The 15175-nt window shown below is 32.5% G+C and overlaps 1 protein-coding gene across 1 annotated transcript in view; it reads left to right on the top strand.

Annotated features, from left to right (window-relative positions):
• Nucleotides 1–7270: 7270 nt before the first annotated feature.
• The window catches only part of LOC111029811 (scavenger receptor class B member 1-like), an 89058-nt gene continuing 81153 nt past the window's right edge, over nt 7271–15175 (top strand). The window contains exon 1 of the mRNA XM_022308993.1: nt 7271–8248. Within this exon, the coding sequence (XP_022164685.1) occupies nt 8002–8248 (247 nt within the window). The 5' untranslated portion in view covers nt 7271–8001. The remainder of the gene's footprint in view (nt 8249–15175) is intronic.

Genomic DNA, 15175 nt, shown 5'->3' with positions numbered 1-15175 from the left:
ATTTTAGTAAAATATATTTCTCAACAAACGTAAGTAACGCTGTCAAGCGATTACATCAAAACAATGATTTATGATATAGGTACTACATTTATAATAACTGGAAATTGAAACTACAATAAAGATTTCGTCGGAAACCTAAGCAACGTTATTGAGTCACGGACAAACGACAAATCAAACGATAAGGACGTGTTCGTGATTTCATTGACCCTATACATTACGTACGTATAGCCCTAAGTGTGTTTGGATAAGCTCCTGAGCAACGGTTCAAGTATACATATATAATAAAATACTATATCATTATATACACATATACGTGTATGAGTACTTTTTTTTTAATTTGGCATCGTGGACCGGATGAGGAATAGCTGTTGGCATTGCTTCGACGTATGGGTACTACTGTAAACAGTTAGATACCTAAAATAAATTATTCAACAATCTAACACCATAGTTTAATTATTATGTAGTTACATTATGTTTGGTACATCGAACATCAAACTGTATGTGAACTAAACGTATAGGAAGTTTATATGCTTCGATGGTTAGGAATTATTTTAAACGCCATATCGCGATATAAAAATACAATAAAAATGTTTAGATAGTAATTAAAATATTACAATTACATATCATAAAAAAAAGAGTAAGTGGGTGTAGCTCTGTTGTTTAATAGGTTATAAGTTACAAGTGGATCACTGTTATGGATGATGTTAAATTTGAATTCAATGATATCAAATCATTGCACACGCAAAACGATTTTGAGCGGAGACGGTCTGTCAGCCAACAACAATTGCTTAGTATATATTTTGATGATATTATTGTGATTAAAGTAATTTATTTTACAATTAGGCATTAGTAGGTACTACGACAAGTTAAATTAATTTTTGCCTTTTTTCCCCTAATGTTCCAACAAGATTCACATTCCTACCATATTATGCCGTTGAAGAAAATCGAAGCATAGTGCAGTCCCGAAAGGTGATGATAGACACACATCATTGTAAAATCAACACATTCATCTTTCAGCTCAGAATTTAAAATACAATTTGGCTGTTAATTTTTTTTTTTCATTTGCAGTGAAAAAATTATGTTATGCAGGTGCTGCACACAATATTAGGCCCCACAAATCTGTCACTGTACCTATTATGTCGAAAGAGTTTAACCTTTTCTGCGTTGCACACTACACGGATACCGACACATAGTATAATAATCATAGCGTAATAGGTTATTGAAATATTAAAAGATTAAACTCGTGTGGTTATTGTGTGCCTGTATGCTAATATTATATGGGTAGTACTGCAGTTGTATGTAACATGATGTGTTGATTTAATAATGGACACCAAATTCAAGTATAATAATTATATTGATATTGTCCTAGATCAAGGTTTACTAAAAAATGTTTACCATAGTATGTCATAATTATCTACTCAGTAGTCAGTACTTAGTTGATACTTTAGGAAATCATCTGGCCCAAAATATATGAGTTCAGATGATTTTAAAATCAGTTATATAATACAATGAATAATGATTAATATGATTACTAAATCAAAACAATTCTGTGCTGTCGTATTAGAAAAACAATAATAATTTACATTTTCGTCGATTTATAAATAGGTACAGTTTAATTTTTTTAGGTAATCAATCATTTTCCTTAAATTCTGGTGTAATTGATTACCTGTATAGATTATACATTTTAGGATATAGTTATACAGTTGTATTAATATTACCTATATAATATTATTAAAATAACTATGACTTTAAAAGTTAGGTATCGATATCTTGTCTAGATAAAAAGTAAATTACCTACTATAATTTGTTTTTATTATTATTGTAATATACGATTTTTACTCATTTCTACGGGGAACGCACATTTTCAAGACAAAAATAATATAATTGTAAGATCCAAAGAATCAAGCCGTCATATCAAAATCATTGACTCATATAGAAAACTGATTGAAAATTTCACTTTTGATATTGAACTTTCGTCAAATTATAGCTAAATCAAACAAAACCATCAAATTTATGTGGGTATTGTCACACAATGGCACTATATGGAATGAAAAAGTTGACGTAAAATAGCAAATGAAGCAAACAATGTAAGTGGCATACACCCACTGATCTACGTGAAGGCCAGTGGTGAATCCAAGGGAGGGGTAAAAGGATAAATACCCCCCCCCTCCTTGAGCTTATTATATTTAAATTTTAAAAATTTATTTAAAAAAAAAAAAAATTTTCGTTTTGATAAAAAAAATTGTAGGAAATGGTGATAAACATGATACGGGTTGTCATCACATTTATGCGGAAAATATTCAGAATTACTAAATATGAACATAAGTACTTATAATAACGAAGATATATTCAAGTCTGAAGTTGAACTATGGAAAGCCAAATGCAACAGTAATAATACAATGTACAATGTATTGGTAATGTAGAACTTTTGAAATTGTGTGACGGAGACATCTATCCAAATTGTAATTTTTCAATTAAGATTTTGGTTGTATTAACTGTGACAGTGTCATCGGCAGAGAGAAGTTTCTCTACCCTCAAAAGGTTAAAAGTCTGGTTGAGAAATAGAATGAGTGAAGAGAGATTAGTTGGATTAGCTCTGTACATAATGATATTGAAATCACGCCTGATGAAGTCATTGACCTGTTTGCCAAAAGTACAAATAGAAAGCTAGACTTAATTCTTTAAATTTGAATTTAACATTTTATTTTTATAATTATTTTATTGACATATTATATACTATTGTGTAAAATGTACATTTATATGTAATCTTATTATATTTTTAATTTTTTTTTTGTATTTTTTTTGTCGCTGTACCTAAACCAGATCTCTTAAATTAGTGTTTTTTTGTAAGTATAAAAATATTGTCATTGATACCAATTTGTAAGAATAAATTCTAAATGGTGAATATTAATAAGGAAATAATAAGTAATTAATGTTTATATTAATAAGTATGTTATTAAGTAGGTATGAATAGTATCTGATTGATATATTTTTATTACCCCTCTATTGATTCTTCTTGATCCACCCCCGGCGCAGGTATCATAATTACAGGGGCAAGAATTGAACACACCAACCTCACCCACATCTATCTAATCAAGCACGAAATATCCATGTGTATTCAATGCAACGAATACCTAATAATGAAGCACATCAAGTTACGCTGACCAAAATTCTCACCTTCAAGATCCATTCTAAACCATCCAATCACAATGGAAACAGCACTCGGTGATCACAACACACTTCAGATTCATCTCTTCTTCAAAGCCATCGAATATATTTCCAAAATCTAAAATGAAAGGTCCCATCAAAAAACTTTTCAAATATTCAATATCATTGTACAACCTATTTTTGCTAAGCTAATTTTGAGTGAACATAATTCTAACACTAAGATAAAATATACCATAATGCAATTCTGTAAAGTAAACATAGGATAATGACCTAGTTGTTGAAGCTTTAATTCCCGAATAAAAAAATATATGTATATGATTGTAGACTACAAATAGTTTACAACTGTATCTAGGTGTATCATTACCTACTTATCAATTATTGATATTGGTCATTGAATTTGATATATTTAAGACGATGTATCTTTTGACCATGTAAAATAATAACTAGGTACCTACTAATAATAGTGACTTTACAGAAAGGAAATTACAAAAATAATTATTTCGTCGATAAGTTTAATATTTTATTATAATTTACCATGTGCCCTTTAAGAGCAAAATAAATTTAATATTTTGATGCATAGATGACTTTCGTAAATTTATCTTTATTTTAACGGTTATTACTACTTTATTATGTATAATATATTACACCATGTACGCCTGTTTTATTATAATGTATTTACCGTGTTCAATAATTTACAATATAAAGTAGGTACCCACACTAAGTAATTACATTTTATATATTTTTAATAGAGAGAAAAAACCATCAACAAAATGTTTAACATAGAATAATTTTACATCATATTCTTTTTATTCTAAACGAAGTTTGTGAGCTATACCTATCGTTCTCAATCAATTTATCTGATCTACCTATATTTTTATATAACAGGTGTGTGTATACCTACCTATTTATAAAATGTATATATTATAAAATTAGAAACATGTATTAAAGTATTATATTGTACAAAATATCATATTATACTTTATACATTTATCACTTTATATCGGTACCTACGCTCAAACCGATTGTTCTTACAATATCAATTTGTCAGGTTCCAAAATATTATATCGTTTATTCGTTTGCCGCGGGCTCCCTAAGTCTTAATCCGGCCCTGGCTGTAGATACGTTATACCTACTTATTATTTATTAATTATTACCTTTTGATATATTACCTATCATATCTACGTAATTATATATAACGTAATAGACAATTATACAGTGAAGGGGCCTAATACACGAGGTAGGCACATACATGGCTACATAATTGACATTGTATATTTGTGTGCTAATATTATAGACATATTTATGCGTGTCCGTCATAGTCAGCCGCACAATGAGTACCAAATTATGCTAAATAGTCCAAAACGTACGATATCAATAAACTGCACGTGTTATGGATAAAATCGTACCAATACGTTTTCTTCCGCTACCTACCTACCTTATGTCTTAACTCTTTCAAAATCATTCGATAGACGTCGACGAGTTGGTGATGTTACGTGTTGGTAGATTATTTCATTGCAGTTTTAATCAATGTGTTAGCCACTGTTAGGTATATTTTTTCTATACCCGACCGTCCCTCATCAATATCATACTATTATGATCGTACTACGGTGATAAAATCATATTATGATATATTCAAATATTATGTCATGAACGGCGATGGTATACTCAATTATACGTGACCGCTGACATAATAATAATAATATATCGAATCGTCAAGATATAATAAAGTTATTATGATAGATGTCCGTACCTACCGCGCGTCCGCATTATCATATATAAACAATGATAATAATTACAAAGTCACACTGCTGTCAAAATATGAAATAAAATAAATTCCTGAACATCATTAGCAACACAGTTGTGTACGCCCGTCATTAGAATATAGAATACAAGCGTCGATTATAAATAGCGTTAATTAGCATCAACAAGTAGCCGTGCGTACATTATTAATTGTTAGGTGCACCACGACGTCCACGCCGTATACAAGAAGCATAATGCATACGGTATGGGATAATAATACCTACCTATAATATAGTCCTTACGCATTGAGAAGGATAACAGTAGCATTTTTATAGACAGTACTCGCGGCTCTTCGCGTATAGCCATATTACGTATACAACATAAAACAATATTATTATTTGTTAGAGTAAATATTGTTACGATATTGTGTAAAGATTATACCTGCCTACACATTTTATCCGTGTGCAGTGACTATAATATTACGTTCAACGAGTATGTAACAATAATATATATCTACCAGCAATCCGCAGAGATATTTGAATATTTCCTTGGCTGATTGAAAGCGCAAGTGTACGTGCGGACAATAATTATTATTACAAGGAATCACAATAATATCATACCTGTGTATAGTACGTACACCTCTATGACTGCGAGTGTGTATATACCGACTGCAAGTGGTACCGACCTTTACCTGCAGCTATTTCATAATCAGATTGTTTACAACACATTATACATTATTTTATATAATATATTAATATACATATTATAATATTATATACCAGCGACAACAAAAAAAAAAATTATACACTTGAATTACGAAACGTACCGATGTATAATAATAACCTTGCAGTCGTCGGCTGGATCGGTGCGGTGAAGATTTTTCGATTCAAAATAAGTGAGATTTATATAGTAATTATATATTTTAATATGAGCAATATTATATATTTTGAATGGTTTACTTTTAAATTTGTCCATCTCATTTTCGAGACACTACCAAATAAAGTATTGGATAAATTAATAACGAACCAAGCGCTTCTTTGAATATTATGCTACAATAATAATTATACATTCCGAATCCGACACAAGCTCAACAGTCAGCAGCGCTGGACGAAACCTGTCGGCGGCACGACGTAGGTCGGTTGGATGTATATTATATTCAGTAAAAAGAGACCTTCGACACGATTCGAGCGAATAATATAATTGAATAATGTCAAATCGTATTATATAGAGGTACACGTAGGATTATTCCGTTACTGTGTAAAACCAGATTTAACGTAATTCAATGCAATCAACATTAATAACATTATAGCACACTGACACAAAAGCGCGTTGCTTTGATCGCTTTTTCAACTCGACCAGGACACAATACTATATTGTTTTCCGTTGGCTAAAAGATGGTTTCAGCTCGAGTCCGGTGGGTGTAAAATAGTCGGTGTCAGACCACAGCTAGGTCATTTATAATAATATGTGGTCAGTAGTTGTATAAGTAGATATAATATTGATTCGATCATTACCGCATAAAAACGATTTGTACGACAACTATATAACGTTATCGAAATTCCTCCTTGCAGGCCCCCCTCATAGGGGTTGCCTAGCACCCGCTTCCACGCCCAAGAAATGCGAATGCCTATGCTACAATATACTGCGATCGTCTATAAAGTGTACAGTGTTTATTATGTAATTAAGTTGCATTTGTGTTGTAATACAGCAGATCTGCAGAGTTCTGGACCCGTGCCTATATCATCCAGTAAAATTATCACACGGAAAAAGATACTGTTTATTATATTAATAGTCGAGTATTTACGAAACTACGTCAAAACAAGTTTAACCTACCTACATCAACAACATTGTAAACACCAAACAGACATGACGTGATGTGCGTGCACAACAACGATAAAGGCAGGTACAGGTAGGTATCTAATTCTATAATAATATTCATATAAAATATAAATACTCGCCGCATTCGTTTTTTCTTTATTCTTGTAAAATCTCACAACCAGCGCATTATACATTAGGTATGTCTCACGTACCGTACACCAGCTAATCGTCACGCTCGAATTGGATCGATTTTTCGTTTGTAACAAAAGTTTCGAAAATATCATATTGCACGCGTGCCGTATGAATAAATATATACATATTAAATATATGATATATATATTTGTATACACTCACCTGCAAAGCGATTTTCAAGAAGAATAAGTCCCGAGCCAAACAGCGGCCAACCAAGGACGTTTAGAAAAATATCCGTCGGTTCTCATCGGACTCACGTCCGAGTAACCTCCCCTAGGTCGTATCCGGTTGCACGCGGTTTGATTGTGAAACGCGCGAGCTGGCGGCGGCGGCGGCGGCGGTCTGGTTTTCTGCCACGATCGTGGTCGCGACCTCCGATGTCCAAGACCTTCGTGAAATTGAACAGAAAAAAAAACATACACACGCGCGCGCACGCTAGTTACATCTCTTCTGTGCGTGGTTTTTAAATTTTTGTTATCGTATTTTTTCGAGTAGGGGTTCCCAGACGACTGGATAATAGTGGGAGTTTGCTCGGTCCGGCGAGTCGTCAATTCCCTCTGGCCTACTGCCGTTAACATTGTTATTAATCATACTCGCGTTTATGATATGATATGTTCTCCACGCGCCATCCGCCGACGGTTATTGATGCAATATAAATTATAATATAGTATCAGTCAACGGACTATAACAACGGATAGTGTAATATTATTATCGATAGTATAACCGTCCGGTCTTAAATCGAGATCATTTCGAGGACCGTTTCGCTGCTGGAGTGCCCGTATCAGCGTCGGGCCATATCGAAAACGGTACCCGTATCATACATTATTGTAATTATTATTATTATTATTATTGTATAATAAAGATCTCTTGTGCGCCCATGATCTATCTTCCCGAGTTATATAATATCGATCGGTATCGATCGCCATCACCGTCGCCGCCTTGACGTATATCGTTTTAGTACCCTGCAAATCCTGTCTCTGCGAAGACGAGGTAAAGACGGGGTGCAGATTACGTCGAACGACCGACGAAAAAACAGACGGACACACAGATTAGCGGAGACTTGAACGCACGCGAGTCGTAACCATGAAGAACTTCTTCAGCATGATGGGTTTGTCGTACGCGTCTTCCAAAGGCGACGGCCGACGAACCAGCTACAGTGACGGCCGACGGGCCAGCTACAGCGCCGTGCCCGTGGACCACAGGAGGCGTTCTTCGGCGGCCCGTCGTCAGAGTTATGGGGCGAACAGACGAAAGAGCTTGGACCCGGCTGCTGTGCTTGGCCGGCACCTGTTCGACGGTCGCCTGGCAGATCCTCGGACAAGACATACGTGTAAGTACAAAGCATTTGACTTGTTGTTACTGTAGTTGTTGTGAATGCACATTGCGCACATATATTAAAATTTATAACATATACCGTTGGGCGTATCGTGGGGACGCACGTCGTGCAATCGCGTCATAGTAAAGCATATAGTATAAAATATATAAGCCGTCAAAGCACAGTGTATTACAATATTTCAGGTATCTGCAGACGACTCTAAATCGATGGACGGAGATTATATCGATTTTCTTATTGAGGGGGGCTTAAGTAGGCAAAAACGAATTGGATGGATATTAAATTCAAAAAAATACTCGTCGAAAGCATAGATTTATTTTTAATTTTTTTTTTTTTGGGGGGGGGAGCTAAGCATATGATCTGCAACTACTTCCTACGTCATATGCCATATTGATCTTGAGCACGTGTTTCATAACGATGGCTGCGGTCTTTGAAATGTTTTCACTGTATGATTCTATCCAGTCTTCAAAAACACCGCTCATTTGTATATTATGCAAAAATGATTAAAACATATAATATTTTATTAGTATTTTGACGTGAGCACGTGCCTTCATCTTTGCGATACGCCCGGCTTGCTTTTTTTTCGCTTATTTTTTTAAAAAGTTTACCAAGGTTTATAACAGTCTCGATCCTGGTGATTAGATCTATGTTTACGATGGTGGGAAAACTTCGCGTCTAGATCGCCATCACATTGTGTTATTCGTGTTTTCATATGATTATTAGTATATGTTTCGAATCCAGATTCGAATTCCATTTCATATCACGTCGTGATAAAAATAAATCGCTCTTCGATTCATCGCGAATGCTGTGATTATGATATCTAATATACAATAGATCGTACAATTGATACTATATAATTAAATATTATAATACTATGATGTCGCAAGAACGACCGTATATCCAAATTCGATCGCGCTGGTTGGATTTCTGATAAAACCATAAAATAAGTAATAACTAATAACCATATATGCATATTATTATCAGTATTTTATAAATGTGTGTCACCGAGCAAAGTGTATATTATTCATGATAAAACGGTTTGCAGAACGGAGCTGGTTTACCGGAAGCTTAATATGCGACAGAGCAGGTTTTTTACAAAAAACATCTAATATGGCATTAAGCTCAACTGTATTATTAAGTGTATAAATATGGTAGGTATATGTAGGTACAATATGAATTAACATAAACACCAAACACGTATAACATTTTTTTTAGTCCTTGTTGGAGGTTTATGTTTTCTGTGTGCGTACATACGTGGCGTGGCCTTATAATATAACGACTGAACTGTTTTCGTCAACTTAAAAAAAACACAAATATGAACAAGTATACCTACCCATAATTTCGATGTTCTAATTAATTTGTATGACTCCAAACGATGTTCTGCATAATAACACTATATGCCTTGTGATGTACATAAACCGTTCTATTATGGTACTATAACCACACACTTGTATATATATTCTACTCGTATAGGCACGAAATCAGCAATGAAATACTATTTATAAGATTAAGAGCAGAAAAAATGTTTTCTTGAAAATCAATACAACCTATATATACCCAACCAGTGATCAAATCATATCAGTGTTAGTTATGATGAGTATAATTTTGGCGAGGCAACTTACTAATACCAATTTCTTAATGAGGAGGCGGAGGGGGAATCATAATGCTTAAATGCTAAACTTCTTCGCCGTTAACTCACACAAATTAATTCCAATTAGTGTAGGTAGAATGTACTATGTAGTAATATCAATTTTGTCATAAATAATAATAATAATAATAATAATCATAATATAATAACAATACGTCGATTTCATTCTTGCAAATTCAAAACAAACATTTACATTACTTTTTGATTCACTTTATGATGGTGAATCATTACCAGTAGTTGAAGAGCATCTCATCTGAACACGGGAGTTGTACTAGTTTTCACACAAAACCCCGAAATCAAAAAATATGGATCTGGTATTCTCACAAATAGAGACGTTATACTTTATAAACGAAAAAAAAACATTTTTGTTACCACTGTCTGCGAAATGCAGTTGATAAAAACCATAACATACCTGCATAGCTTTGATCAATAATATGCAGGTATTAAAAATATTGTATAAATTATTATAAGTACGTAATATTATGTTTGACTTTTATGAATAAAATTAATTTAAATTTAATTTCATCGTATTTATTAGTAGATAATAATAATTATATGTTGTAGGTACACTCATACATATTGGCATTAATTACTTTTAGAGTTTCATGAACTAAAAATATAAACAACATTTTCAGTAAAAACAAAACTCAGTGGTGACCAAAATGATTTGTTTGGTTTATAATGAATAATATTTCTATGGGTGAAAACCAAAACCCCTTTTTTGAGTTTGGACAAAAAAGAACATTTGAGCGAAAACCATATTAAATACATCTTAAAATTTGAGCTATTTTCTAAATTGATAATTGTATAGACTAATATTTACATCACGTATACAAACGGATAACAACATAACTTTTTAATAGAAAAATGGGTACTTACATTTATAGACTTCATGTAATCAAGAGCCCAAAATATGCCCAATGAAATAAAATCAAAAAGTCCAATGACATGGTGAAATATTTTTTTTATAGTTCTAAAGCATATTAGTGATTGGTCGCGTTTTTAAAAACGATTATGTTGACAATTACAATAGTATTCAGTGGACATTATAGTTTTTTCGGAATAATATGTAAATATAATATTGTTACGCAATGGTCAATGAAAACTATTATGTAATTAAATGTAAAGAGCAAATATTATATAACAATGGTCAATGGGTGATGGTTTTAAATTTAATTCAATGCACATTACATACCTATAATAGTAATGTAGTATACAGCAATGTCAGAATCTTGAAATTCTATAGAAATTCTCAAAAGTATACGATAATTAAACAAAAACCATACTAATTTGCACAATATTATAATGAGGCATACCTATGAAGTAGACTGACGTCAAACTTTGATTGTTGGTCGGAAACTCAAAATGGGTCATCAAGGTTATAGGTAGTCTGGTAGGGAAATCCAAAGTAGTTTTTACCACAAAAGTTAGCTTGCCAAATTTTTAATTTTTAACTTTTCTTTTTTATCAGTAATCTAAATTCGTATACAATATACCTAATACTCAACTAGCTAAACAATATTATTTAAAATAATATCATTAAATATTTACGTTAAATATGTCGATGTGTTTATAATCTTTAAATTAAAAATAACCACACTACGCAGTCTTATATTATAACATACTATTACATTTGAATCGATAAAAGTGAAAACTAAAGTAGGTCGATGCCCTTTTGATATATAGTTGAGAAAAATAGGTAATCAAAATGTCTAAAACGGTATATCGCTTCACGATCGTATTTCTTCTGTTGTTGTTGTTGTTATCGGAGTGAAAAAAACAACCAGCGATAACACTATACACACACACACACACACACTTGCGTGCGTTTTGTTCATTGATCCCTATATGACTACATTATAACATCATAGAACGACAAAAAATGATTTATTAAGTTATAATTTAATGTGATACACTTCTGTGATATTATTTAAAATTGTAATTAAAAAAAAATATCAAAAATTGTTTAAGAGGACGCTACACCTCCCGCATGTTCTGTCTCCGTCTTACAAACGCGAAACGTGTCAAATTCTGCGTTCTGAATAATCCATGTTATAGAACTCTGTTAAAGTTAATATTTTAGCGAATTGACTTACCGTCAAATTTTGAAGTAAGAATATTATCTAGTGAATCTAGTTGGGTTTTGTTTAATATTTTAATTCTGAAGCAAGTTATGAGTATTTTAAAATTGTAAATTGTGGTTTAGTTGTGTTAAACTCAAATTATTACAAATTAATCCTGTACCTTGTGTCCCACGCAAGGCGCGCTGGGGAACCATTCACCAGCATTTTTCCTACTTTATTTACGTTGAAGTATAATAATATATTAATATTATCATTATCTCTCTGGCGGAAATGCTGATGGAATAGTAGATCGGCCTCATAGGCATAACAATATATAATAATAAAATAATATTATAGGCCTACTCGTACTATTATTATGCTACTCGACGATTATGTCGTATTAGAACCTATCGTCGTCAAGCACTTGGATCTTATATTTATACTCTTAGGTCACCTGCATTCCGGACCGCATTCGCGTCCACATTATAGGGTCGCGGCGCACGGACGTCCTGCGCTCGTTATATTAGTATATATCATGAGGTACACAGCCACATTACCGGAAACCGCGATACCATGAGATAGGTATAACATTGTTACCGTGCCGTGTGTACATATGCACGCGGTTCAATTATAACGCACAGAAAAATTGTAAAATATCGATATGGTATAATTATTTATTCCGAGAGATATGTGTATAAACAATTTCTGCCGGGAAGTAGTTATCAAACGATGTATAGCCAAGACCGGAACATCGGCAAGGATAGCTTGTCCCGTAGACACATTCAAGGCAGGCGACCGTATTTGTATATTACCTATATTATGTGCGCCGGCCGAACAACGGGGGACACTGTGATTAGTATCACTCCAACTGTATATAATAATATGCAACATAATATTATGTCTTAGAACGTTATATTATATTAGGTAGGTACCGATAACATACGTTAATATTTTAATTTTTTCGTCTTAGAAAAATGAATAACCTCTTTCCTCCGATATATATAATATATACTGGACCCGTCGATAACGTAGTAATTATGTTTAAAATATACACAAGGTGATTTGTTTTTTTTTTACAGTACTAATTTTCTCGAAATTAAATTACCGTTTTTAAAAATATATTTTTTTCCAATACTTAGAAACAAATATATGAATATAAATACATTCCCAAACAGATTTTTTTACCATTTGTTCATCGTCATAATTTTAGATTTTGAGTGGAGCGATGAGTGTATTGATTTTACAATGATGAGGTTTTTATAATTTTTTTTGTGCGTCTGTATAATATGGACATGTTATGTATACGTATATATAATATATACACCGAAAGTAGTGGAAAAAAAATTCAATTTTTAACTTTGGGGCTAATTTCTGGTAGTTGAAAATTTCCAGTATTTTTCAAAACAATCAGGAAAAACTAAAATATCATTAAAGTTTTGATGATTGGAGTAGAGGGGTAGAGACCAACATCTTACGGGGAATACGCATAAACCACTCATCATCTAAATTTTAAACACCATTATTATGACTATAAATTATACTAGTTCAAAAATTCCATTTTTATGTTATACTAAAATAATAACTCTCATGAAAACATTTTTTTTTCCAAAAATTTTTCCGTGTAATGAATATTCAAATCGGGGTAAAAGAATACCTATATTTTTGAAAACGTTGATATTATGAATATTCATATTGTTAAAATAGTATGAAAAAATAAATAATGTATGTCCCAGACTCCCAGTATGCAGAATTGTCGATACTTTTAAGTGTATTATTTCTATACTATGCATATTATATAATAAGTAATAACCAATACACCAATACTACTCCGCAGTCCTTGCCGTCCGAAATGTTATTGCTCATTATAAATACAGTAGCTAGTTAATACATTATACGTCACAGAATATTAAATCTGTTAAAATATTCAACTACCTATAGGTATATAATATATTATAGCTGGTATAGGTACCATATTATTATAATTGGTCTACAACAATATTTCCTCGGTGGATATAATTAATTCGTATTCACGTGAATGGTAATTATTATACTGCAGATACGTTCGCGTCGCATAATCAGTGTGACCTAATTTTTTTTAGCGATTATCAGAATAATATTATATATAGGTATAGTGTACATTATACTGTTTCCAATCGACCGATGTTTTAGGTAGGTACATAGTATTATCATTGAGTATGTGATATATTATACTCAATGATTTTATACATGGACGACGTAAGACGTCCTATAATATTAATATGCAATTATTCATTATAATATACGAAAACACCACCCAAAATGCCTACCTGTGCATGTGATCAATCTGTATTGATAATCGTGTGATGTTCACTCTCGATTAATTTTACTTTTTAATAACTCGTTTTGGTTGAATTCCCGTTGTTTACGAGAAACCGAAAGTTCTTCCGAGCGCTACATACGCACAATTAATTTAATATACTGTATTCCGTTTATAATTCGTTTGTTACTTAGTGTAACAGACAAAATGTCTATTCGACTAAAACCACTTAATAACGACCAATATTATAATATTGACCATTGTAGACGATATTGGAAAACAATATAAGGCAGATATAATATGATGTACATTATGACGTTGGTATATATTTCCAACTAAAGTGAAATAAAAATACCAACTTGTACACTCTCTATCCAGAAAAAAACAATATTATAACTAATCTGTTTTAAATGGACACCATAATATGTCATATTAATGATGTATTATATTATGTGTTTATAAGTAGGTATCATCTGCATTTCAAGTTCATTGCGATTAGTCTTAAGTGTTCTTACATCATTCTCATCCAAAAAGAACTCGGATCTTTCAACACGCGTTGCAATACCTTTTCGGGATGGGGGGCACCTGTTATTTATTATTATTTTTTGAATCTCAGGCCGTATTCCGGCATTAGTAATCATATTGTAGTAAATAATTAAAAATTTGCTATGCTTATATTAGAATGTGCTCACCGGTCTGCTCATGCGTCTTTATTAGAGGGCGGCAACATTTAGGCAAACATGCAACTTCGTTTCTGCACGGCATTAGTGTTAGTCATCAATGATAATAAACGTTATTAACTAATTTTCAGTGTGCGTGTGATTGTAGGCGGGTACCGGGCTATCTACACCCACACATGTCGATGGCACCGCTGACCAAAAACAAAAAGTTTGATTTTTCCTCAAAACACGCTTTAC

This window comes from Myzus persicae, unplaced genomic scaffold, assembly GCF_001856785.1.
Source record: "Myzus persicae strain clone G006 unplaced genomic scaffold, MPER_G0061.0, whole genome shotgun sequence".
Taxonomy (NCBI): domain Eukaryota; kingdom Metazoa; phylum Arthropoda; class Insecta; order Hemiptera; family Aphididae; genus Myzus; species Myzus persicae.
The sequence above is the reverse complement of the archived record's forward strand: the minus strand, read 5'-3'. Positions and strand labels throughout refer to the sequence as shown.